Genomic DNA, 25983 nt, shown 5'->3' with positions numbered 1-25983 from the left:
TAAACCTTCTCTAGCCATCCAGGGACATTTCAAGATCAATATAAGATTAATCCGTTCAGCCGTTCTCGAGTTTTTGCGAGACTAACGAACATCGCTTGATTTTTATGTATAAAAAAGATTATTATTATTTTAATCGTATCAATTTTATTTATTTTAATTTAATGATTCAATATGATTGTACTTGTACAGACGAGAACGCGCGGCTGTACCGCAACGTGGAGCTGCGACTGGAGCGCGACGGCGGCGCAATGTACTGGCGTGTACGAGAAGCCTGCGAGTCCAGGGCACGTACACTACTTACCTACCTTATAGTACTTAGTATATTCATTGAATAGGACTTACGTGCTTTCAACAGATCTCCGTTATCATGTAGAACTCCCAGAAGTTATATATATTTTTTGCTAGTCACCAATTACATTTAATTTTCAATAGATATTTGCATATTCTTATTTATTTATTTATTAGTTATTTATTTATTTTTTATATGTGTACAGGACCCGATGGCATCAATACCAATGAATAATTGCGACATGCTAGTCATGTACACTTTCAACGACAAGCTGTTCCCCGAGACGCTCAACTTCATCTCCGCCGGCGGGTGAGTCAACTTACAATACAACAATATACTTAGCGAACGCCATATTGAAGTATTTTGTGGAAATCTATGTATAAAAAATAAAGAATCTAAATAGTTAAACACACCTACATGATAAAGAAATAAACAAAATAGACTCAAAAATAACATGATTCCGTACATTAAAGATCATTTTCCCTATTCAGTTTAATAACACGTTACGTGCCACTACGGATTACCACTACATATTTTTCTTGTTAATGTCGAGGTGGCATTGAACGTGTTAACTTATGTGTGTACAGTATAATCGGACTGTACACGACGTTCGTGTTCCTGGCGTCGCGCGTGTTGCGTGGCTTCTTCTCCGGCATCTACACCAAGATCATGTTCGACGATCTGCCCAACGTGGACCGCGTGCTGCAGCTCTGTCTCGACATATACCTTGTACGTAAACTGACCTCACACTGCCTCGCATAACCTCATATAATCTCATCTAATCTGATAATCTGACTTTTAGGTACATGGCTACTTTATGTATATGTAAAAATATATTATTTAGAAAAAAAAAGTTGAAGAATACAATATGATCACTTCCTTAGATTTATCTTTACACAAAAATGAGATCAACTATATGCATTTTTTTACCTTTGTAATGGTTTTTTGCGACAAATCTTTGGTAAAAATGTTTTTCAATAAAGTCGTGTTGTAAAAAAAAGTTACAACGGTAAAGTAAAGGTCCTTATGGATTTTAATTGCTTTTGTTTAATATCCAGGTGCGTGAAGCGCTTGAATTGGCGCTAGAAGAAGATTTGTTCGCTAAACTTGTGTTCCTGTACCGCTCGCCCGAGACCATGATAAAATGGACGCGGCCCAAGGAGGAGCCCGACGAGCAGAGAGCTTTACCCGCCTCGCGCTGAGCGTCACTTTTGTAACAATGCAAAACAAACAAATAGTCGAGTAATGATGACCGTCGATGAACCATTTTCCTGCCATCCATTCGAAAATACATTATTATATTAAGACTACGAAGTATTGGAAGTTATTGCACTTTCTTATGGATCGTTTTGGATAGATACGTAAGTTGTACAGTAAGGGATAGTTAGGTTACTTAAGAGTAATAGCGGTGCTTTAAAGTTCCAGCCTCTTTATAAATTATTGTGGGCAAATCAATTATAGTATATAAAAATCATGCACATACAATCATTTCTATGTCATTATCGGCGCTCTTCTCTCCGCGATGCATTATTTATTATTAGTACTTAATTGTTTATTTTTAATATTTTTATAATTTATGTGAACTTTTTATATGCTCTCTTAGGTAATTTTAAATTAAAATTACTATAGAAATATCCATATAAATGACTGTAACAGCTTGTTAAATGGACTGAGTGGCATTTTTTATCTTTTATACTAAGTGCTTAGTCAATTATTAGTAACTCACATTTAAAATAATGCAAATTATTTCTAGTTTTTATCAAGTTAAGTCATCCGGTATTTATAAAAGCCTCGTTAAAGTATGTAAATCAATGAAGTACATATTAAATTATCTATTTTAAGATAATAGTATATTTTGATGAATGCTTGTTTATGCAAGTAAGAAACTTTCGCCTTATACCAAGCGGAGATTTCATAGTTTTAAGGTAATCGTTATTTTTTCATAAAGTTTGATTACCATAAGGTGCAATTTTATTTCCAGATTATATTAAATTTTAAATATATTTTATTCACGTTATCATATAAATGTCCTATTTATTGTAACTGTTGTTCTGCTTTTTAAATCTATTTACCTCAATTTTATGCAGAATTATGAATGCCTCTTGCCATACACACATTCACTCAAAGTAAATATTGAAATATGAATTTTTAAAAAACATTAAAGTTGTAACTTTAAAAAAAACACCAAACTTCCAAAGGTTTTCATAACAATTATTAGCATTTATAACATGTTACAATTATACTGTAAATTAAAAATGATGTGAATGAAGTAATCAATTGATTTGACAAATGAGGCATTCAATATCTGCAGTTTATATAGATATAAATTAATTAAGTATGAAGTATATTGTAGGATTTTGTATTGTATTTGTTGTATTAAGCTGCATTTAATGTCAGTTTGTGATAATAAAAATCATGATAAAAAATTTAAAGTTTTTTATTGCATTTGTATATCATAAGCATTGAACATGTAGTCTTATAACCTAGTTTACTACCATCAATCTTGGTGCAATGTTCATTGACATCAGCTCTTGGAAAAGCAACTTGGCAGCATATGGCAACCTCACTTGGGATATTTGAGTTTTATTCTTACAGCCTTTGCATTCAAATGTATTATTCCTTAAGTTTGCAATGGCTATCAACCCACAGAAGTTGCAAACGTGTATACGATAAGGATCAGACACTTCAAACAACCGCTCTCTGAGAAACTGAGCGGCGCCGTGCGCGATTTGACAATCGCGCTCCATTTCTCCAAAACGTAAACCGCCATCGCGAGCTCTGCCCTCCATAGGCTGTCTTACTAAAATTTGCACAGGTCCTCGAGCTCGGGAGTGAATTTTGTCATCTACCATGTGCTTAAGACGCTGGTAATATGTTGGCCCTAAGAATACTTGAGCATTTATTTTGCGACCAGTGTGACCATTGTACATAACTTCATTGCCACGTAGGTGGTAACCATATTCTTGTAATAGCGACGATATTTTTTGCACATTAACAGCATCATTAAAGGGTGTTGCATCACCAATTTCACCTTTATTGGATGAAACTTTACCTTGAATGCATTCAATCAAGTGACCAATTGTCATACGAGATGGAATAGCGTGTGGGTTAATAATAATGTCCGGTGTAAGGCCTTCACAAGTAAATGGCATATCTTCTTGTCTGTATTGGATTCCGCAGGTTCCCTTTTGACCGTGACGTGAAGCGAACTTATCACCGATTTGAGGAATGCGTACTGATCGAACGCGTATCTTACAAAATTTATAACCTTCACTGTTCAGTGTCAGCATAACTTGATCAACAATTCCAGTTTCACTGTTTCGCAAAAATGTCGAAGCATCACGTTTCGTATACCGTCTTGTTGTCCCTTCGAGCTCATCGTCATTTTCAGGGAGCGTGATCGTTTTTCCAATCACAACATCATCGCCTGAAACTCGAATTCCTGGCGCAATAATACCATCCTCATCTAATTTATCATATAAGGCATTTCGCATTCCTTGACATGTTTGTCTTGTAGGTTTTTCAAATTGTTCCTCTTGATCACCTAGCCTTTTTGATTCTGAATCTTTATATGACCGGTAAAATACAGATCTAAAAAATCCTCTTTCAACAGCAGATGCATTTAAAATAACACTGTCCTCCTGGTTGTATCCTGTGTAACATAAGATGGCAACAATTGAATTAATACCTGCTGGCAATTCTCGGAAACGTAAGTATTCCATGGACCGTGTGGTTACCAAAGGTTTATGTGGATAGTACAGAACATGAGCCAGCGTATCCATCCTGACATGGAAATTAGTAATATAAACACCCATGGCTTGTTTACCCATAGCACTTTGATATGTATTTCTTGGGCTTTGATTGTGATCTGGGAAAGGAATTATAGATGCACAAACACCTAAAATCATAGCTGGATGAATTTCACAATGTGTGTATGTTGAACAGTAAGCATACTCTTTAACTTGTGCTAAATCATCAGGGCTCATGGCAATCATTACGGTTTCTTCTTCTAATGTATCAATATATTCCACTACACCACTAGCAACTAAATTTTGCCAACCATAATTGTTATAATCTCTTTCTTTAAGATGATCAATATGTTTCTTCTTTAACAGTAAAGCTCCATTTTCAACTATCAGTAAGGGCCTGCAAATTCTTCCTGCATCAGTATAAATTCTTATTTCACGATCTCTTATATCACGGATCATACTGACTTCAGAAACAATAATATCCATCTGGCGTCTAAGTTTTCTTAATGTAGCCATAAGTTGCTCAGGATCTCTATGAATACCAACCCAACATCCATTCACAAATATTTTTGTTGCATCTGCAATAGCTGACGGGGCAATTTCTTCTAGATTTTCCATTGACCACTCCTCCAAGAACTCTAAAATTGGAGATGGTTGACTTCCAACTGAAATATATGCCATTAAAGCCAAGTTTTTCACTAAGCCTACAGCTGCACCTTCTGGAGTTTCAGCAGGACAAATCATACCCCACAATGTGTTGTGTAATTGACGGGGTTTGGCCAATTTACCATCTCTACCTATAGGTGAATTTACACGTCTCAAATGGGACAAGGTAGAAGCAAAAGTTAGCCTGTTTAATACTTGGGATACACCTGCTCTTGCTTGATGAGCTTTCTTTTGATCTCCCCAATTGCCAGTAGCCAGCGAGTAGCGTAAGCCATCAGTAATGATCTTTGTCTTTATAGCTAACTCAAGATTGAAATCTTTTCCTCTATCAATGAATTTTTGAGCATACATTCTTACTTCTTTCAATAGGTTCTTAAACAATCCTCTAAATAGAAAAGCTAGCAGAGGTCCAGCAAGATCCAATCTTTTATTTCCATAATGATCTCTGTCATCTAATTCACGGCGACCTAGAGCAGCCAGGAGTAATCTGTGTACCATGTATCCGAGGAAGTAAGCTTTTTTTGTTTCACAAAAATCAGAGACACCAACATGGGGTAACATTTCTTTTTGCAAAATTTCACGGGCATACTTTATGCGCCTTTCCTTTGTCACTCCCGGTCGTGCACCACGTGCACCGATGAAGTTGAGAGCCACATTTTGTTCTTGAATTACAAACGCCTCATCCAGAGATGGTTTTACCATCTCCATCATTTCTGGGTCATCAAAATCATATATAATATGCTCTAATATGTCTCTGTCAGCTACAAATCCAAGAGCTCTAAACACAATCATAATAGGAATTTCCTGCTTAATGTATGGTACAATGGCAATAATTCTTTGACCAATTGCAGACTTCTTGATGCTTTGACCACCCCTAGCCATCATGTTGACCCATAAGGTGGATGTTGGTCGCGAACTGTGTTCAAGACATGACCGAATTTCAGTTTTATAAGCATACTTTCCATCCTTCATGCTGAACACGTACACAGTGTTTGTAGCCATCTTTTCCTGAGCAATCAAAACCTTTTCAGATCCATTAATAATAAAATAACCACCGGGATCGAGTGGGCATTCATTTAACTCGGTCAAATCCCTGTCAGTTAAATTGCTTAGTAGACAATAAGTAGATCTTAACATTATAGGAATTTTTCCAATAAATGTTTTTTGATGCTGTGTTTCAATAGGTTCTTCATTTTCTTTTACAATAGTTTTAGTAATGTCAACATACAACGGTGCAGAATAGGTTAAGTTACGAAGGCGGGCCTCATTGGGCATCATAGGAGATGGTGCTCCATCTTTTTCCCAATGGGTAGGTTTTGATAAATAAATCTGATCAAATTTCAACAAATACTTCGGAGGCGTTTCTATTTCACCGGACGAGTGTTGCGCTTCTGCTTGTAATTCAATAGGGGGAGAATCTTCTACGATACGTTGTACTGACATCTGTATAAATTCATCGAAACTATCCAATTGTTGGCGTACTAAGCCTTTTTCATCAAAATAAGCGTTGATAACAATCCAACAAGCTTCTTGCCACAGTTCCGATGAAATTTCCTCGTTATCTTCCTCCTCGAATTGGTCATCTTCGGTGTCGTACATTATTTTAGATTTAGGAGAATTACTGCGTAATTTATATTGTTAAAGTATGCAATTAACAAACTAATTTTGTTAATTTAACAACGTTATGTTGTGCCAGGTGCCACACGCAATATGACAAAATGGCGAATGACATAGAGCACAAGAGTGTCGACAATCTATCAAAGAGTACAAAGTAGCTGCAAAAAATCGGTTAAAAACGAAGTTTACTATAGCTGTAGCTATTAAAGCTTTTTCCAATTAACTGCTTTTTTAATTTTGACCTCTCTCTCTTTTTCTCGTGTGGGTTATTGTATTTGTATTTTGTATTACCACCTACCACTCACCATACACAATCATACAATACGTATTGTATGGTGGTTAAAGTTTATCAAGTACGTCATTATTTTTTTTTGGTTTGTTCTGTTTGGTTGTTGTTTTGTTGAACCTCTCATTAGAACACAATCATGATTCACTTTTGTTTCTTTTAGTGATTATAAATAATTCATTTGTGATTAGATTAAGCGGTTTTTTTTTATTATGGATTCTTCACGAAGAAGCAACGCTGAAGAACAACGATGTATTCTTGGATTGCAAGATTTAAAAATATCTAACAAAACTGAGAACGATACTGAGCAAGCGCATTGTGCCCCTGCCAATATAAGTGCTGTTGGTAAAGCCAGGCCTGTAGGAGCGATTGAGAGTTTTACTTTGGACAGCGCCCCAACAAATCGTGAGGATTATAGTTTTTATGAACGTTCCAATGTTATAGCGGCCTCAAAGTTCGCAACACCAAAACGTGTTGAAACAATAGCTTCATTAAGTAAATGTGATATTAATACAACGGCTCTACCCGTAAGCCCAACCCGATCGGTTGATAGTGTTTCTCAGAGGTCTTTGAGTTATCAAACTGATGATTTGTATGAAATACCGGGAAATACCAACCCGCAATATCCTCCGCCAGTTTATGAAAATATAGATTATTACGGCGAACAGCGGTCACCACAGCCACCTTATTATCATCAGATATACCAACAAGGTCCTCCACCCCCTGTTTCGGATGGATATTATGACACTAGGTACAGTAAAGCTCAACCACAGGTGCCAGTGAGCTCAAAGTCTAAGTTAAACCCAATTGTTTATGAAAACATGCTTTGTTCAGACAATGATAAAAAAACTGAATACAAGGCACAATCAACTCAAGACCAACAATTTGTTCAACAGGGTTCCATTCCTGGACCCCAAGTACCTAATAATAATGTAAACAGATCTATGTTACATATGACTAATGACAAGACAAAAATTGAAAAAGCCCCTCCTCCCCCTCCTTATAACAAAGCTCAAAACAACCACAGTGGAGATTACACTATAATGAAGTCTGCACCACCAAAATACACAGATGTCAGTGCCCTTTTGAAAACTGATAATACAGTGAGTTTTGATGACAAAGTGGTTACCATACCATCCACAGCTATATATGCCTCAATTGCTCCTAGTGCACAAAGACCCAAAGCAAACATTGCCACAGAAGTACAAACATTGACACCTGCCCCAAAATTCTTTCATCCTAAGCCTAACATTGGGAATGGACTGGGAAAAGACAAACCTCCTGTTTTAGCCCCAGTTAATGAAGGATATATAAAGGCTCCTCTTAACAGTAGGATGCAAATTGTTGATGATACCAACGGCTCAGATTATGTATGTATGACTGGTGGATCCTCAGCGGCGGCTGTGGCTGCTGCCACAAGGGATAATGTTTCACTTGCATCTGAGTCAATTGGATCAAGAAATTTGGTATCTGGGCTGACATCACTTTGTTCTCCAGCACAATCTCCAGCTCCTAGCCCCACTCCAAGTTCAGTTTCCCAGGTGTCAGCCGGTTCAAGAGGTTCTGGTGGAAGAGGAAAAAGTCTTCTGCCTTATAGTATTACTCCACCTCGGCCTCCTGGCCCCAGTGAAGCCCAGCGGAAAATTGAAGAGCTTACTAGACAGCTTGAAGAAGAAATGGAAAGACAAGATGAAGATGGGGAGTATTTTGGTATGTTATATCAACAATTTTTGTGTCTTTGTTTATATCATTTCAATTGCATTTCATACTTAAGGTTTTAATATTGTATTCCAGGTATTTGTCACACATGCCGAGGTGGTGTGACAGGAGCAGGACAAGCATGTCAGGCGATGGGCAACTTGTACCACACCAACTGTTTCATTTGCTGCTCCTGTGGCCGTGCATTGCGTGGCAAAGCTTTTTACAATGTCCATGGGAAAGTTTATTGTGAGGAAGATTACTTGGTATGTGGTACTAGTTATCGGGAATAATTTTAATTTATAGGAAGTTGTTTACAATTTAATTTTTCTCTTTACAGTACTCAGGCTTCCAACAAACTGCTGAAAAGTGTGCAATCTGTGGTCATTTAATAATGGAAATGGTAAGATATTTGTCAGTACAGTTAATAACTGTCTAAATGCAACATACTAAGTAAATATTTATTATATTGCAGATATTACAAGCCATGGGTAAGTCTTACCACCCTGGCTGCTTCCGTTGCTGTATATGTAATGAATGTTTGGATGGAGTACCATTCACAGTGGATGTGGACAATAAAATCTATTGTGTGAATGACTATCATCGCATGTTTGCACCAAAATGTGCGAGCTGTGGCAAAGGTATGGATTTTATAATTAATTTTATATTGGTCACTTAAGATATCATCTCTATATCTTACTAATATTATAAATGTGAATGCCTGGATGGATGTTTGTTTGAAGGTATCTCTGGATTGCCTCAATGGATCTTGATGAAATATGGCACAGATGAACAAAGTAGTCTGGAAGAACACATAGGCTTATTTATCTTTTTAAATCCGCGCGGTTGAAGTTGCTGGTGACAGCTAGAAGTAAAAGTAAAAAAATATAACATGAAATTGAATTAACTGTAATTTTTGTTTAGTAATTCATATTAAGTTCAGCATGTTGATGGTTCTCTAGCTGCCACAATTTTATGGGACAATCTTTGATTGGAATTATTTGTATAAATAAGTAAAATATTTCAATGACTAGCTTATCATAACATAACTAACATGCAATCCTTTATGATAAGATTAAATGCAATTGATATGATTTATGTAAATTTATATCACTTACAAGTATAACTGAATAATATATCTTTAAAGGGGTAACCTTGGAGCACATGTAGGTATATTAATGCATGGGCTTACCTGGGGAGGAAAGGAAATCCCCCCCCTATTTATATATATGTTACGCCCATGGTATAATGTCTGTCTTTATGTTTCACAAGTTATAGTGCAAAGAATGGCTCGTGCATTATGGACTTTTTATTGATTGAGGTTAAATCGCTTGAGAAGAAGACAATAAAGATTTTCATTATAAGATTAACTCAAAAAACTCTGCTGTAATATGTATGTATATGTAACACAGGTATCACTCCAGTGGAAGGCACAGATGAGACAGTGCGAGTAGTGTCAATGGACCGGGACTTCCATGTAGACTGCTATATGTGCTGTGTGTGCGGTATGCAGCTCACCGATGAACCAGATAAACGCTGTTATCCACTAGCAGGTAAGATGCTGAATTTTATAATTTAGTACATTCAAAAGTACAAAATAGTCTCAAGTTTGCCATTTTGATGAGGGTTATGAACATTAAATAGTAAATATTTATCTGCAGGAAAGTTGATGTGTCGCGCCTGTCACTTGGCGACCATCGGCGCAGCCACGGGCCCTGGGATGCCCCCTGCGCCGCACTTGTCTCCCGCCTCATATAAATACATGGGTTAAGATTGGTTATCTTTGGAAATTATATGCTGTTACAAATAAAGACATTAACTTTGTTAGCAATTATCATACATAAATACATCTCCTTTGTTTAATTTCCAGAAAAAAATTAGGTAACATAGAGGTTATAATTTTTTTTAATTCTGTAAAATCGTGGACACAATACTTTTTACAAATAAATTACAAGTAATATGTCATTTTGTTAATTAAATAATAGTGGTGTATAGTTCCATGACGACGATCATTATACTATGGTATAATATATTGAGGAAAATTAGTGTAAAAATAATGTGCAGTATTCATTTATGAAGCTTTTGTCTTATTATGGAATAGCAAATATTATCCCATATTCATGCAAGATGTATCTATTGTGCATGATTTGCTCAATAAATCGACATTGGTATTTTAGATGAACAAATAATTTTAAGAAAAATGAAAGCGGCTTTAATTTAGGTTTTATTTTAAAAGCAAAACAATGTAATTTATTATTAATTCGCTTTTTAACTGGCAATTTATTATAATTAAAATAATTTGTATAACAAAACAAAATAAGTACCATTGAATAAGTCACAAACAGCCTTGTTAAGTAATTAATAATGAAATTAAAATATTACGATTTAATTTTTGACTGTCAACTATTTTTATGTTTGCTTGCAATTACAATTGTAAACAATATTTCACAAATAAGTAGTAATTAATAAGATATTTGAATAGACAATGTAGTTAGTATTAGACATGTGATTTGACTACAATAATTGTTATGGTTGCCTATGATGCTTTGTGATAATGTTAGATGATATTTTTTGCTTTATATTTCAGTTAAATGGATAAGGTGAAATAACTGTTGCTTATAACAGTTTGGGATTTAATGCAAATTGTAAATTGGGTGTAAGGGTTTGCTTGAAAATTCTTTATACAAATATATGGAATTAAAGAAAAGTTGTATGAAAATTTGTTGGTGTTAGGGGTGTAATTGTTTATCTAAATGCATTTACTAATTTAATGTAGAAATGGCAGCACACCTGGTGGCAGTTAATTGTTACAATAATTGAATGAAAGGCTCATTTTTATCAGTAAACATTCCAGTTTCGTGCTGTCTGTAGGTACTTAATATAGTTATCATTGTTTTATATGTGTACATTTTGGTATAGAAATGTGACTGTTTTTCATCAATGATGTCATGAAGTAATAAAAACAATTTATTAAGCATTACTTTTATATTTATATTATGAAACAATAAACTATTCAAAATTATAACAGAGTTTTTATGATTATAATTCCTTCATCCCTTACTACTTAAGTAGTTGACTGCAAATTATTCTTTTGGCCTAAACTTGCTAAAAAAAAAAGGAAAAGTATAAAAAGACATTTTTCAATTTACATCTTCTTAACTTTGTTCTTAATGTTGTGCATTTCAGTTTTGTACCTTTTCATTTCTTCCATAACCTGAGAACCCTTCTCTCTCATTTGACTCTGATAATGTTGTTTACTTTCATGTATGCGACCTTGGAGGTTTTCTTTTTTTTCCTGAATCATTTCTTTGATTCGTTCTCTTGAAGGCACTGGTCTAATCCAGCCAAGTGTTTGTAACTTTTTAATGGCATAAGTAGTCCCACCTACATACAGAACAACAATAAAACTTTGTAGAGAAACAGACTAGGCATAAAGTCACCGTAATTTAATTCCAACACTTCTCAGGGCGAGGGTAAGTTGAAGGCATCTTTCCATCACAAATGTGATGAGAATCAAAAATTTACACCCAAAAAACAAACAATTTTAAAGCTTTTATTCTATTTCATATGAAAGAAGGGATTTACAAGCATGACAAGTCCCATCCTTAAATGAATCAAAGAAATAAAATGACTCTTTTCATTAAATAAAACTCACCAACTGTAACTGCATATCGCAGTGGTGTGATCAGTTTATAAAGTGCAAATGCAAGAGCGAAATAACCCGCACTTGACTCCTTTAATGGTGATAATAATTTTTCACTGATATTTAAATTTTCCAGTAAACCAATCACATCAACACCACTGTAACAAAAACAACATAAAATATAAACAAATATATATAACCTGTAGTCTACCTTCTCTCATATTCTCTTTGACAAAATGGAGGCATCAAGCAGTCAAAATCCACAGTAAGTGTGTCAAGTCTATTGATATTGATAAACAGTACTGGCATTAAGCTATGGAACAAGCTGAAAATGCTGCCACAGATCTACAAATTATACAGTCTAACATAATTTCTGTTTTACCCCCCACCCCCGTAGGCATGGTAAAAAAGGGGGCTCCATAGAGATCTTGCTTAAGGCACTGGTGGAGTTAAAACCAGCAATCATAAAAAAGTATCTTGAAATAACTCAATCTCAAATAATAGATTATTGTCAACTACAAGTAAAAATATAAATTAGATAAAATAAATTTTATTATTTATCTCATTAAAAGAAAGGTCGTTTACACCTAACATAATGCTAATGTCTTTTTACATGCTCAATGAATAATAATAATGACATAATCAATTATTTAATTTGAATTGAATTATTATACTCAATTCATTTTTACTAATATTTTTACCATCAAGTAAACTTAATAAATAGTTTTATATCAATAATCATATACATATACACAAAATTAATACACATATAATATATACATAAGACCATAATTAATATCAAAGAAATAAATTTATTTGCATATATAGTTTAAATAGATCTATCAACTAAGATTTGCAAGGGAAAATATAATATAAGGGAGATCTTAATTGCTTTGGTTTCACCAAGATTTCATCACTCTGAACCAAATTAATTTAAAATGACATCTGAATCATTGCATTATGACATCTTACCTTCGTACGGCGTAGTAGAAACTTCCAAACCATATGGCTGATGTAGTCATGTGCACAGGTAAAACTACATACCAATAGTCTCTATACATTTCCTTAAACCTTTGAACCAGTCCTTTTTTTGGCTCTGTGGGCGGTTTCGCATCATAGTTCTGTGTGGTACATGACCGTAATGGTGCTTTTGAATTAATCTCATTAATTCTATTTAATGATTTGACCACAACAGTGTTTTTTTGATAACAAATACCGCTAGCCAAGATTCGAACAGGATTCGACGTTTTGTAACACCATCTCGCAGGTATAATTGTGTCGTTAATATATCGACTGTTTCTGTACAAAATTCTAAAAGTAAGAGCCATTATGATAAAATATATATTGGTTGTTTAACTCTTACGCATTTTTAGAAATACTGTACCGCTAACACCACTATTTTTGTATTGGTTAAAAATGACATTGATAATTGACAGTGACATCTTGAATTCATCAGGGTGTTGCTATTAGGAAAAATGTATTAAACCACAAATTAAAATTTTGTTTTAAAAAATCATTTAAACATTTTTTATTTATTTTGAAGATTTTGAAAAATACCTTGATAGATATACTGCGATCAAAAGTTTGGTTTTACTTACTTAAGACGTAAAATAATTTTGAAGAACCTAAAAATATTGCATTAACAATAAAATGCTTCGGAAAAGATGAAGTAATTCCATTGGCTTCTTTATATTTAAATTATATGAATAGCAATAATATTTTAATTTATAGAAGTTAGTGAGTAGTCCCTGTTTCTCTGCAGGGCTCATTTTGCCACTACTATTTTGTCATACATTCAGTATAACAAAACCTCCTCCATAACAGCATTAACATGAGTGTAAATAAGAGCGGTAGCTGCAAATATTTCTAATTACTGAATACACTAGCATAAATTGCCCTGCTTACAATATTTACTTAATAACAACAAAAATCTTCGATTTAGGGATCAAAAAAGGAAAATAAACAAATATGTTTTATAAACCATTTAAAACAAGTAACAATGCTGTTTAGCATAAGGTATACATATACAAATAGCCACATACTTAAAATTCAAAACCGTATCCTTTCCACATTTAGAGTAGTCTTCAAAACTCAGTTTTCGGAAATGTTTCACTTCCTGCACGTATTCGATTTCATACGTTCAACAAAATATGTACGCGTACAAAGTTATTCTTATATCGTCACATTATTGACAATAGCAATATAATTTGAGTTGATAATTGTGTATGCATATGCTTTGGTCACCGTAAAGATTAAGTCTGCTGATCGTACCGGCGAGTGTCCATTCGACTTTACTTTGACGGAGTGTCGCCTCAAATATTCCATTACCGGGCGTCGTCTGAACTGTCACCATAAATTCGCGCCAACCTACTTCATCAACACTTGGTGTTCCTACTTCCATTTCCGTAACATCGATTAACTGTGAAAGAACTAGTTTAGCACATTGAACATGATCACTTAGCAGAGAATTCAATTGACGCACCAAATGAGCTGCTGCTTCGATTGCTTCGCTACTATCCTTGGATAACTTTTTACCCTTATGACATGTACACCAGTGATCGTCGATACTTGCCATTTCACAGGTTCTATTATCCGGTATCGGTAAAAATAAACTAATACCTCTCTTAAAAGCGTAGAATTCGTTACTTCGAAATCTTATATTTTCATCTTCAATGTATTTTAAATTTACGAGATCGTTTAATGTTTCGTGTAAGTCAAACGGTGTGGTCAGCCGCCGACTATTTATTCGCAAGTTGTTATACGCCGAAACGTATGTTTCTTTAAATGATGGCGGCAACAAAATATTCACAAATGGTAATCTTTCCTCTAATCGTCCTTGCTTTGTCGACCTGATATCGCCCCATCTCATACCGTGATCACTTAAAAGTACAATAATTGTATCATCTAAATAGTTTGATCTTTCCAGTTTCTTAAAAAATAATTCATAACTAGAGTCCATTATCATTGGATAATTAAGGTAATCGTGGCTCATAGTTATTTCCCAGAAAAATCCAAATAATTTCGAAGATCTAAGAGTTATCGTCAAATCCTCTATGTAGTCTAACAAAACTTGGAAAAAATACTTTTCATCCATGCAAAGGTACGAATTAAAATCTTTGACTTTTCCAGATTTTGTTTCGGCTTCATTTATGAAGGTATGTAGATAATAATCCGTGGGTGTTTTGCTGAATCCGACCTTCAAGTAGTTAAAGCTTCCCAGCAGGGAGGAGTCCTCGCCGAGCGCCGTGTAGTATCCTGCCTGCTTGAACCACTCCCAAACAAAAGGGCAGTTGTCAAATGTCAGTTGATCATAAGGCAGACACGTTGTTTTTAATTCATTTTCTTTTATTCCAAGAAGCAGCGGTATTAGATTCGGAAAGGTGTTATCGCCAACTTTGTTATATCCAACCAATTCAACAGATCCTTTATTTTTCAAAAACTGTAAAGTTTTAGGCATCGTTCTATGAAAGTTCATCCTCGAAACGGCATCTATGCCCATAATTATAACATTGTAGGCTCGCTTGTCACCCGTTATTTCATTGGTCCCGTGTGACTTAAATTCTTTGTGTGGTGCAAATAAAAAAAATTGTTGATAGGTTTCCAGTCCATCAGAATAACACAAAACTCGCACGAATTCATCAGTCACTTTTATGAAATCGTCAAAATGAACACAATCTTGATACTGGATACGATCGTCTATTTCTATACCGTCGATATCTTGTACGGTCGAAGGCCGATGAAATGCCTCGTAGCAACAAGAGAAATCTTGATCTTCAGTAATATTGTAATGTGGCTTATTTTCTTCCAACACCCAAATGTGCGTCTTGTTATTATTTAACAAAGTTTTATTGACGTTAGGACATGATTTCATTTTCCGGGGGAATTTTACAAATTCTTTGATATGTTCATCATAGGGGTCCAAGCCTGGTATACTGCAGCCTTTCGTTTTTATCGTGTATCTCTCACTTGGTTCTTTTTGATGATGCAAGTCCCGCGAGAAGCCAAATTGAGCCTCGTTGTTGACAAATACTGTGTTAGTGTACGTAGTGAGGGATATGATGACATAGCTCCCTCCGAAGACGGTGGCGGTGAGGAAAAGGTATTTGAGGCGAATGGCTGGGCTCCAGTTAGCCGCGGCAGGATGCTTGGCCCCACCCTGCCCTTCTCCTGTCACCACTGCGGTCCGACCCATACTGAAAAATAATTCGCCTTGTAAAGTATTTACACACACGTCAGTGTTTGTTCCGCTTCGTGATTATGAAACCCCTTGTCAATAAGTTATGTGTGTAAAATTACATTTCGATTGTTCTTCACGGTTACGTTTAAAAATATTATGCTTCTCGTTGGCGTATATTGAATATTGTTTTTCGAGCATGAAACTTAGTGTACGATTTATCACATGGTATCATTAATATGTAACAAAAATAGGTACTCCAAAGCAAATAAGAGTTATCAATACAATTAATGCGTTAATAGCCTAATGGTTAAGGGCACTAATTTCCGATCACGAGGTCGGGAGTTCGAATCCCGCTATTCGACTAGTCGTAGACCATATCCTAGCACAAGCATAAAGCTTAGTTGGAATGGTACAAGAAATATTAGTAAATTTAAAAATCTACTAATATTAAAATATATATATATAACTCTGTTGTCTCTCTCTGCATCACATTTAGGCGACAACATTTGGATGATTATCGATAATTGATAATGATATTACATTTACCGGTGCCCTATAGCACTGAAACTCTTCTTATACTTTATGTTATTATATACTATGATAGCAATTCCTTTATTACATACATTATTAACTCAAAAGTAGACAAGAATCTAACCTTTAAAATACCCGTCTGTGATTCAATTAATGAGTTAGCGCCATCTGTTGGCTGCTTCTTAAACAAGATTTTAGAATTTTTTATTTTTTAATTTAACTAAATTCTAATAATACACGTAACATTTTCTTATTTCAGGTATAATAAAAATTACGTTAAAAAATTGAAGATGAGTTATATTCGAAATCGTTTTCCACTAATTTAGAATTTTATTTTCTACATCTACGACACGTGTTTTACGCGATGTAATTAATGCTCTAGGACTATGACACTCCGGGGAAGAAGACGATTCAAACGACACCTCACTCCTGTAAACGATTCAGTCGTTTAGGCTCTAGGCCGTCTACTAGTGACAATAATATTTGAAGCATAGTCTCTAGCCCATAAAGAATTTATATTACCGTGGGTTCCACTACCGAAGCAACTAAAGAAAACATATTGTTGTCCTTTTCATTTCCTTCGAAAAAAATAGAGATAACGATATGTAAGAGTAAAGGCGTTTTGCTTGTGAAAATGCACGTTATTTTCAATTTATCAACGTGCCCTCTTTTTATTTACTTGAGGCTAAAGCAATAACGTCTCTGTGACCTTCATCACTTTATGTAAATTATCCGATGGAAAAATGTATTATATATTTTTAACAATTGCAAATGACCCGAATTGTATGTTCAGGTGTATGTAATTCATAGCTAATTATCTCTAACAACTGTGCAAATGAGTTTCAAAAACTTCTTTACCAAGACAATACAAATATTACGTTAAACATCTTACTAATAATAATTAGCGCCCTTGAATCTTAAACGCCCTCGTCAGTACCGTAAATACTAAGCATAACTCTTTCAAACAACTGTGAAAAATTTAGTCAAGAAGCTAATTTTGAATATTTACTAGTAACACGTGCCAGGTTTGCGGTTTTCGGGGTGGCAGAATATAATATGCTCATTTATGAAAATTAAAAAAAATATATATTTATATGAAGAAAATAAAAGAGACATTTCAAATTATAGAGATCATACTTCACCTTTTATAAATATTTACGAAAGCTTACTTTTTCTCACAGCACTTTGTTACTACCCATATTATATAATTTTTAATTGAATTTTATAATTTACACACAAAGTACAGTCAGCGTCATATAGATCGTCACAGACAAGATATGCAAATATATAGGTACAGCAAAAGTAATCAAATATATCGGTACAACAAAAGTCCTCAAAATAATAGATACATTCACCCTGCTCAAATACATCGGTACATACACAGCGTCAAATATATGAGTACATGCAAGATGCTCATAAATATCGTAGCAGCCACAGCGTCATAAGTAACGAAGCAGTCAAGGTGCGCAAAAATATCGGTACATTTGACAAAATTGAACTCTATCTCTATATACTTGTGATACAATTTGGAATAAACTACTTCTGTTACATTCATTTGACACTTTGTATTAACATTATAGGTTGTCCGGAAAGTTCGTTCTGATTTTCGATATAAAGCTTACAATAGACTGTAGCTGAAGTGGATTCATTTTCGGATTTCCACCATTATCAAACGTCACAAAAATTTCTATATTGTGAATAATTTCATTTCATTGGTTGAGATAAAAACTAATTTTTAAAATTTTATCCAATAGTAAAAGACGTTTTAGGTATAGAGTCTTACCAATATAATTTAAAAACATTTCCAAAAATTTAAGAGAACAGGGTTTCAATTTTCCTTATAAAGCGGCACGAACTTACTGGGCAACCCAATATTTTTCTTCTCCTGTCATAACGCTTAAATATAAAAGTTTGTCACGCCGAATATGACAGATACGTATTAACTAATACCAAATTTTGCCTTGTCACAATATATATAATACTAGTTTGGCGCAGCATTCTAGTATGTTTGCCGTAATATGTAAGTTTACCGGTTCGAATCTCAGGCTACTTTTTTTTCATTTTATCAATCATGGGGTTATTTTTTCATAACCAGTAAAAATTTGGTAATGCAAAATTTTGCTCGACAATTTTTTTTTTATAATTTTCGCTGTCGGGTAGAAAGAAATTTAAATAAAGTTAACAACAATTAGGTCAGACCATCGCGGGTGAAGTGAGTGGGCGGAGCGTGGATTGTCTTTGCGGGTTTTAAGAATGGTACGCGCGGAAACTATACGTACAAGTGTTATCTACATATGTGTGCGCGCCCACGCAAACTGGAATGTTTATTGCAATCGACCAAAAATTTGATGTAGTTTGGATATTGACATTCAGTTTTTTTTCTTTGTTTCTTAAATATAATCAGTATCAGTAAAAGTGTTTTTTTTACAGGTACAAGTTTAACAAACATGAGTAATAAACAAATTACATGCCAATAGCATCGCTTTATCTCCTTCATTTTTGTTTGAAATAGAAAAGTACTTTAACGGTCAAACTCATTAGTCCAAGGCAATATCAAAAAGTATCTAATAACTACGGCGATAGAGTTTAATTACATGTGCTTCGATATTAAAATTAAGAAGTTTAAATATCAAAAAAAAAAAATAGTGGCTTGGGATTTGAACCGCCGACCTTAAGTACCAACGGCGGCGAACAGTAAGGCCACGAGACCAAACTAGCATATATGATGACAAACTTAAATTTGATGTTGGTTTTATCTACCTAATATCTGTCATCCGCGTCGAACACTTTTAGTAAATTTTGAAAAATGGTTTGATGCAAAGTGTCAAATGAATGTAACAGAAGTAGTTTATTCCAAATTGTATCACAAGGATATAGAGATAGAGTTCAATTTTGTCAAATGTACCGATATTTTTGAGCACCTGGACTGCTTCGTTACTTATGACGCTGTGGCTGCTACGATATTTATGAGCATCTTGCATGTACTCATATATTTGACGCTGTGTATGTACCGATGTATTTGAGCAGGGTGAATGTATCTATTATTTTGAGGACTTTCGTTGTACCGATATAATTGATTACTTTTGGTGTACCTATATATTTGCATATCTTGTCTGTGACGATCTATATGACGCTGACTGTACATTGCTATCGAAATAATAGTGAATAAAAAACAGTTGAAATTCAGGTTAAATATACAACGTTATTTATCTGGATAAGGATAATTATATTAAGGAAAACGATGAATTCAAATAATATATTTTTAATTACATATTTTTTTTACAAAAAATGGTTATTGTGGTTTATTTCTAGGTCTAAACGAGATTAAATATGCCACGGAGTTGTATCTAACCACAAAACTTTTCTACATTCGTCAACTAAGTAGAGTATTTTCTTTGTAACAAAGCATAAAAAAATAATTAATAAGTAACAAATTAAACAAAAATATTTGTAACAGCACAGATATAAAGCTCTTCTACACTTTTACGTTTAATATTAAAGCTAATTAACTTTTATCTTTCTTTTTAACACGTTGAGCGCCACGTCAGCCATCAGTGGCTGACACTAGACTTTCCGTTTAGGCCGCGTCAACCATCGGTGGCTGACACTAGATTTTCTGTTTAGGTTCCGTCAACCATCGGTGGCTAACAGCGTGTAACATGAGAACTATAAAATTTTACACTATTTTGCGTTAAAAATGTAAACTATTTCGTACTACGATCGGAAACATCGGCCCTTTAATATCACTGCGTATAAGCGGCGCTCGTGGCCTGAACGGGATTGTCTTAGAAATACGCGTGGCGCTCAACGTGTTAAACGTCTAAAATTCCTCTACAAAGGCATTTGAGTTTTGTATTACATAGTAATTGCTAAAATAGGCCGTAAGGCATAATACGTTTGTCTATATAAAAATAAATATTACTTGATTACATTTTATATGAATTGAATTTTTTACTGCGTTTCGTTAAAAAAATGTTTTTAACTCGTAACTTTAAACATTTTAAATAGTACCAAAATGACTTTCTAATATAGGTACATAATTTTAATTTGGCACACAAAAGTGTAATTACCATTTTTTATGAATTTTGTAATATACCTTAAAAATGATATGATACAATCCAGATATTTTTAATTTTATATGTTTCGTGTTTCTCTATTATCTAATTGATATGCCCAAAAGATTTGTGTAATACAATTTACTTATTTTTACCTAACATAGTCTAAAAACTATATAATAACTCAGATTACAATACAATTAAACTGAAAGACTAAAACGCAAATAAATAAATAATACTGTTGTAAACAACACCCCCTACATCGATTATATCTACGTACTCCCGCTATACATAAACAACGTGTAACAATATCACAGATTTTTAACTTTGTAACACTAACAGACGATTATCTACAATAGCAATATAACTTGAGGCGCGCGTCATGCACGCAGTGGCTCTGGTCGCCGTACAGGTTGAGCCTGCTGACGGTGCCGGCCAGCAACCAGCCGCCGCTGTGCCGGCGCAAGGTCGCCTCGAAAAGGCCGTCCCCTGGCGCCGTGCGCACCGTTACAATGAACTCACGCCACCCCACTTCGTATTCTTCTGGCGTCCCCACTTCCATCTCTGTTATTTCTAATATCTTAGCGAGCAGTAGTCGCTGGCACTGACGGTGGGGACGCAGCATCACATTCAGTTGCCGCACAACTACCGCGCCCGCCGCGGTCGCCTCCTTGCTTGTAGTAGATATCCTCTTTCCAGTGAGACACGTACACCAGTGATCGTCGATTCCAGCGATGGAGCATGTTCTATTACTTGGAATTGGCAGAAATAAACTAATGCTTCGATCCTGAGCGTAGTGCGAAGAACTCCGGTATCTTACTTTATCATTTTTGATACTATCCATGTTAACGAGATCCGATAGGGTTGCGTACAAGTCAAACGGTGTAGTGAGACGCCTGCTGTTTAATTTCAAGTTATCGTAAGCCATTTCGTAGTTGTCGCGGAAGGAGGACGGCAACAGGATGTGAACGAGCGGCAACCTCTCTTCGAGCCTGCCTTGCTTGGTGAGCCTGATGTCGCCCCAGCGTATGCCGTGGTCGCTTAGCAAAATTAAAATTGTGTCATCTAAATATTTTGATATGTCTAAATGTTTTAAGAACGTTTCGTAACTTTCGTCCATAATAACGGGGTAATTCAAATAGTCGTGACTCATAGTCACTTCCCAAAAGAACCCAAATAATCTTGATGATTTCAAAGTTTTTGTTAAATCTTCTATATAGTCTAGTAAAACTTGATAAAAATATTTATTTCCCATGCATATAAATGAGTTAAAATCTTTATTATTGCCAACTCGTAGCTCCGCCTCGTGTATAAATGTCCGTATATAATAGTCGGTGGGCGTGCCGCTAAACCCCAGTTTTTCAAAGTTAAATGTCCCTAAGCTGGCGCTGTCTTCGCCAAGTGCGGTGAAGTAGCCGGCCTCTTTGAACCAGTCCCATATAAAAGGGCAATTGTCAAATGTAGCTCTTACGTTAGGCCAGCATGTTCTTTTCAGATCTGTGTCCCGTATGCCGAGTAGCATCGGTATTATATTGGGGAATGTATTGTCTCCAACTTTATTGTAACCAAATAATTCTATAGCACCTTTCTTTTTTAAATACGATAAAGTTTTAGGCATCGTCCTGTAGAAATTTAATCGAGAAATCGCATCGATGCCCAACACCAATACATTGTATCCCGATTGATTTATAGGGGCTTCTGTTGAATCTTCCTTGTACGATAAAAAAGGTTTCTTCATTGCAAATACATAAAACTGTTCGTGTAATATAACGTTGTCACGGTTTGTACAGGATACTTTAACAAATTCATTACTCACTTCAATATAATCGTAGAAGTAAACGCATTCCTCATACTTAACCCTGTCGTCTATATCTGCTGATGATATGTCGCTTATAGACAAAGGTCTGTAGAATGCTTTATAACAGCACGTTATATTAGTATTAGGGAGGTACTCAACATTTGCAGGCACTAACCAAATATGCGTTTCATTATTTTTTAACAACGATATGTCTTTATTTTTGCAAGGTTTTAAATGTGTTGGATATTCGATAAATTTTCGTATACTTTCGTCGAATGGATGTAAGTCTGGAATGGTACAGCCTTCAGTCTTGATAGTAAATCCTGCGCCAGAATCGAAGGGATCATATCGATGGGTAGAGTACCAAATAGTGCTGACCTCCCGTTTATATCCAAATATGTCAGTACTGTTATTTAAAATTAGCATTAGAAAACTGCCGCCGGAAATAGCCGCCAAAAGTAATACGTAGCGATACCTGATGGCAGCCAAACGACTGACGATATTTTTCGTCATGCTGAAACAAAATTATTTCTTTTTTAATTGCTTAAAACAGCATTAATGCATTTGAAATTAATTTAACTTTAAAAGAAAGTATTTTGAATTTCGATTACGTATTCAATATAAATTTCATATGATTTGTTCTCATTAATAACAAAATTTATTAACAATAATTAAGGAAAATATTAATTATTTTTTAACAGTATGATATGTCTGATGAGTGTAGTGCTGGACGACAAAGCTCTGTTCTCCCTCCTACCCTTTTCTTATAAGGACAGTATGAGAAGTAAAAATTTATTTAGCAGGGGAAGGGATACATAGGTAGGAAAAATATCTACTTTTTGTGCACCATTTCATCTATTGACTGATATTGGCAGTGGTAACTTGGCTATTTTAGCGAGTTCAAGAGGCTGATAGCTCCTATGCCTTCTAGTATAAAAAAAATATATAAATTAAAAAATAGCCAAGTTGACAAAATATTTTTTTGTAATTGAATGAATACTTTAACAGTCGACTTACCTAACGAGTTAATCAAAACACTTAACACAACATCAAGGGTGTTAACGGGCGATCCACATTTTTAGATAAACATCAGTCCCTTTTTATCCTCAATCATACTTATGAATTGAGCAGTAATCAAACATTAATATGTTAAGTTAATAAAATGTAAACTTATTTAAACCATAACTTTACACTTTTTGTTAAAAAAAAGAATGTGTCGCTGGTGTACTGTGAGGAGAAATGGCGGGGCGAGACTACGGGTCGCAGCGGAGGGCTCGTGGACCGGAGGCTGTGGGCATGCGCCAACTACACCGGCGACTTTGTTTCCATTGTATCATAGGGTACGACATCATTCGATATCGGTTTTAATAATTTTAATAACACGACTGCGTTTAATTTATAAAATAATGCTGCTGAGCTTAGTAACTTTTTGGATTTCTTAGTACGCTTATTTATAGTAATTACATTTTAACTAAGATGTCATGTTAAAGTCATATTTTTTTTCATGGTAACATAAGCAACAGAATTCTTACCTACGACCAAAAGTTTTTGTAAAAGAAACAGACACTACATAATTAAGATAAAGACAAAGTTATGTCATAATACGTTACTTGCAAGGAATATTGTATTGATAATTTTCACATCCTACTTTTTTACTGAAAGACAATCTTTGTCACAAAATGTTTCACCTAGAGGAAGCGACGTAGCTTAGTTCCAATGATTAGTATGCATTCTAATGTAATAAATAAACGCAAAAACTAATGAACCGATTTCAAATAATCTTTTGCCATTAGCAAACTACATTATCACCGAGTAACATAGGCTATGATGGTTACTACTTTTTTTTCTAAAGCTAATAATTTCTACATTTATAGTTATTGGAAAGATGGTTATTCTGTGAAAACTATCTGTAATCATCCATTCCAACAAACAAATCCTATCGGTTTCATTAATGGCGCTGGGTAATTCTGCGTTTAATTAGTAAATTTTTTACCTTTTTAATAGTAATTATTTAGATAAATTTGTAATCTTTAATTATCCCGTTTTAGTACATCATTACTTTTATTTTATTTCGTGATGTGTTTAAAAAGATTATGATTCTAAAAATAACAAAATAATAATAATGATGTGTTTCTTCGTCTAAACTTTGTTTTAAATGCAAAAGATGTACCGTATTACGAAATAAATATAATAGCGATGCCCCTGATGTCTGTTTTAATAAAATATCGTTAAATACAGTTGACATTTTTGAAAGGAAAAAATTATAATGAAAACTACATGCAGTTATTATTTTCTGCTCACCGCAACATGCAATCTCGTGACTGTTCGAAGCTTAACGCTAGATTATAAAATAAATGTGAATAAAAAGTAAAAGAAATGAACAAGTCACTTTGAAATTCCCCTTAATGTTGATTTTCATTCGTATGTTGACCGTGTGTCTGCGTCACGAAAGTCAATTTATAGTTGACCTACCATACTTTTCATTCTTTAATGTAGGTAATGTTCCAATCAATATGTAACGAGAAATAACTTAAACATTCCAGCTTTTCGTTTACCACAAAAAATCAAGGACTTTGCATTCCCGACGTACGTAAGGATTGAAACGAATGGTTTAGATTAGTAACCCCACGGCGGATATAATATGTTGTGCGACGTCTTAAAAAATATCGGTCTATCACGCAAATGTGATTAACTAAGAGGACTTTTGAGCTACCTCCTAATATGATAGGACTATTGTCTCATATACCTAAGTCATCGTTGATATAAATATATTAGGTAATAAATAAAATATTTGATCCGATCAAATGTTACTAACCTTAAAATTTTAAAAATCCTTTTTGTAAGCAATTGTTCGCGGCAGCTTTGGTACAACTTACACTGCTTTGGTTTAACATTGTGTTATCGTCCATCATTGTTTAGGATTAATTGCTATGTTTACAGCCTTGTTAGTGTTGAGCCTTGTTAGTTTGTATATTCGTATATACACGTTCCTTTTCAAGTCAAAAAGTTATTATGTATTGACGGAATCACTTCTGTTGTTACGTTTAAAGAATATTCGATTTTTTATACAACATGGGCGTCGCCAAGAGGGACAGGAACAGCTCCAGGGAATAAGAGATTGAAATTTATTAAGTACAACAAAATGTAATGCCTACTATCCCTATAGATCCAGATATATAACTCAAAAACTAGTTGTCAGTATGCCAATATAAAGTTTGGACCATATGTTGCTAACCGTTCTCCTTGGAATAAAAAAATACTACGAGCTCCTAGATAGATCTAGCATAGATCATCGTCTGGGTATGTCCTTGACTTACGATGTACACATTTGAATCCTGTTTTAACAAATTAGTGATGTAATCTGAATACGACAATTTAGTTTGGTCACTATTTGCTAAGAGTCAAAAGTAAGTAAATTGTAACGTTTTTTTTACGGTATTAGTCAGTCTAATTAAAACAAAGAAAGCAATGAAT

The 25983-nt window shown here is 34.5% G+C and overlaps 5 protein-coding genes across 10 annotated transcripts in view; 2 read left to right on the top strand and 3 right to left on the bottom strand.

Annotated features, from left to right (window-relative positions):
- Positions 1-2607, top strand: part of Piezo (piezo type mechanosensitive ion channel component) — a 36373-nt gene extending 33766 nt beyond the window's left edge. For all 3 annotated transcript variants that reach the window (XM_013312745.1, XM_013312744.1, XM_013312743.1), the window contains 4 exons: positions 190-284; positions 495-598; positions 877-1018; positions 1348-2607. In XM_013312745.1, coding sequence (XP_013168199.1) covers positions 190-284; positions 495-598; positions 877-1018; positions 1348-1491 — 485 coding nt within the window. In that variant the 3' untranslated portion in view covers positions 1492-2607. The remainder of the gene's footprint in view (positions 1-189; positions 285-494; positions 599-876; positions 1019-1347) is intronic.
- A 101-nt stretch (positions 2608-2708) lies between these two features.
- On the bottom strand, positions 2709-6446 carry RpII140 (RNA polymerase II subunit RpII140). The gene has a single exon (XM_013312746.1). The coding sequence runs from the start codon at positions 6301-6303 to the stop codon at positions 2773-2775; it is 3531 nt and encodes a 1176-aa protein (XP_013168200.1). The 5' UTR covers positions 6304-6446; the 3' UTR covers positions 2709-2772.
- A 224-nt stretch (positions 6447-6670) lies between these two features.
- Positions 6671-10560, top strand: jub (LIM domain-containing protein jub). Its single transcript, XM_013312747.1, has 6 exons — positions 6671-8317; positions 8402-8571; positions 8646-8708; positions 8781-8946; positions 9718-9858; positions 9967-10560. Exons 1-6 carry the CDS (start codon positions 6820-6822, stop codon positions 10074-10076), a joined length of 2148 nt encoding a protein of 715 aa, XP_013168201.1. The 5' UTR covers positions 6671-6819; the 3' UTR covers positions 10077-10560.
- LOC106118186 (uncharacterized protein C18orf19 homolog A) lies at positions 10559-13325 on the bottom strand. Of its 2 annotated transcripts, XM_013312749.1 has the most exons (4): positions 12921-13325; positions 11961-12106; positions 11500-11689; positions 10559-11410 (listed from the first exon to the last, which is right to left on the bottom strand). In XM_013312749.1, exons 1-4 carry the CDS (start codon positions 13274-13276, stop codon positions 11389-11391), a joined length of 714 nt encoding a protein of 237 aa, XP_013168203.1. In that variant the 5' UTR covers positions 13277-13325; the 3' UTR covers positions 10559-11388. The 2 variants fall into 2 exon arrangements, with proteins under 2 accessions (XP_013168203.1, XP_013168202.1); XM_013312748.1 differs by having other exon boundaries at positions 10561-11689.
- Positions 13326-13635: 310 nt separating this feature from the next.
- LOC106118393 (uncharacterized) lies at positions 13636-25379 on the bottom strand. Of its 3 annotated transcripts, none has more exons than XM_013313055.1 (2): positions 25325-25379; positions 13636-16141 (listed from the first exon to the last, which is right to left on the bottom strand). In XM_013313055.1, exon 2 carries the CDS (start codon positions 16138-16140, stop codon positions 14134-14136), a length of 2007 nt encoding a protein of 668 aa, XP_013168509.1. In that variant the 5' UTR covers position 16141; positions 25325-25379; the 3' UTR covers positions 13636-14133. The 3 variants fall into 3 exon arrangements, with proteins under 3 accessions (XP_013168509.1, XP_013168510.1, XP_013168511.1); XM_013313056.1 differs by lacking the exon at positions 13636-16141 and adding an exon at positions 20806-23023 and having other exon boundaries at positions 25325-25378; XM_013313057.1 differs by lacking the exons at positions 13636-16141; positions 25325-25379 and adding exons at positions 20806-23023; positions 23527-23552.
- Between the last annotated feature and the right edge of the window lie 604 nt (positions 25380-25983).

This window comes from Papilio xuthus, unplaced genomic scaffold, assembly GCF_000836235.2.
Source record: "Papilio xuthus unplaced genomic scaffold, Pxut_1.1 DF827597.1, whole genome shotgun sequence".
Lineage (NCBI taxonomy): Eukaryota > Metazoa > Arthropoda > Insecta > Lepidoptera > Papilionidae > Papilio > Papilio xuthus.
Note: the sequence above shows the minus strand (reverse complement) of the source record. Positions and strands in the feature narration are given on the sequence as shown.

What these genes read in the sequence shown, in the direction of transcription:
- RpII140 (XM_013312746.1), bottom strand. Translation starts at nt 6,303, where the DNA reads ATGTACGACACCGAAGATGACCAATTCGAGGAGGAAGATAACGAGGAA.
- jub (XM_013312747.1), top strand. Translation starts at nt 6,820, where the DNA reads ATGGATTCTTCACGAAGAAGCAACGCTGAAGAACAACGATGTATTCTT. An exon ending in GTCATTTAATAATGGAAATG is followed by an intron (nt 8,709 to 8,780) that starts GTAAGATATTTG and finishes ATTATATTGCAG; the next exon opens with ATATTACAAGCCATGGGTAA. An exon ending in ATGTGCGAGCTGTGGCAAAG is followed by an intron (nt 8,947 to 9,717) that starts GTATGGATTTTA and finishes TATGTAACACAG; the next exon opens with GTATCACTCCAGTGGAAGGC.
- LOC106118186 (XM_013312748.1), bottom strand. Translation starts at nt 13,276, where the DNA reads ATGGCTCTTACTTTTAGAATTTTGTACAGAAACAGTCGATATATTAAC. An exon ending in TTCTACTACGCCGTACGAAG is followed by an intron (nt 12,107 to 12,920) that starts GTAAGATGTCAT and finishes TTTTTGTTACAG; the next exon opens with TGGTGTTGATGTGATTGGTT. An exon ending in GCGATATGCAGTTACAGTTG is followed by an intron (nt 11,690 to 11,960) that starts GTGAGTTTTATT and finishes TTCTGTATGTAG; the next exon opens with GTGGGACTACTTATGCCATT.
- LOC106118393 (XM_013313055.1), bottom strand. Translation starts at nt 16,140, where the DNA reads ATGGGTCGGACCGCAGTGGTGACAGGAGAAGGGCAGGGTGGGGCCAAG.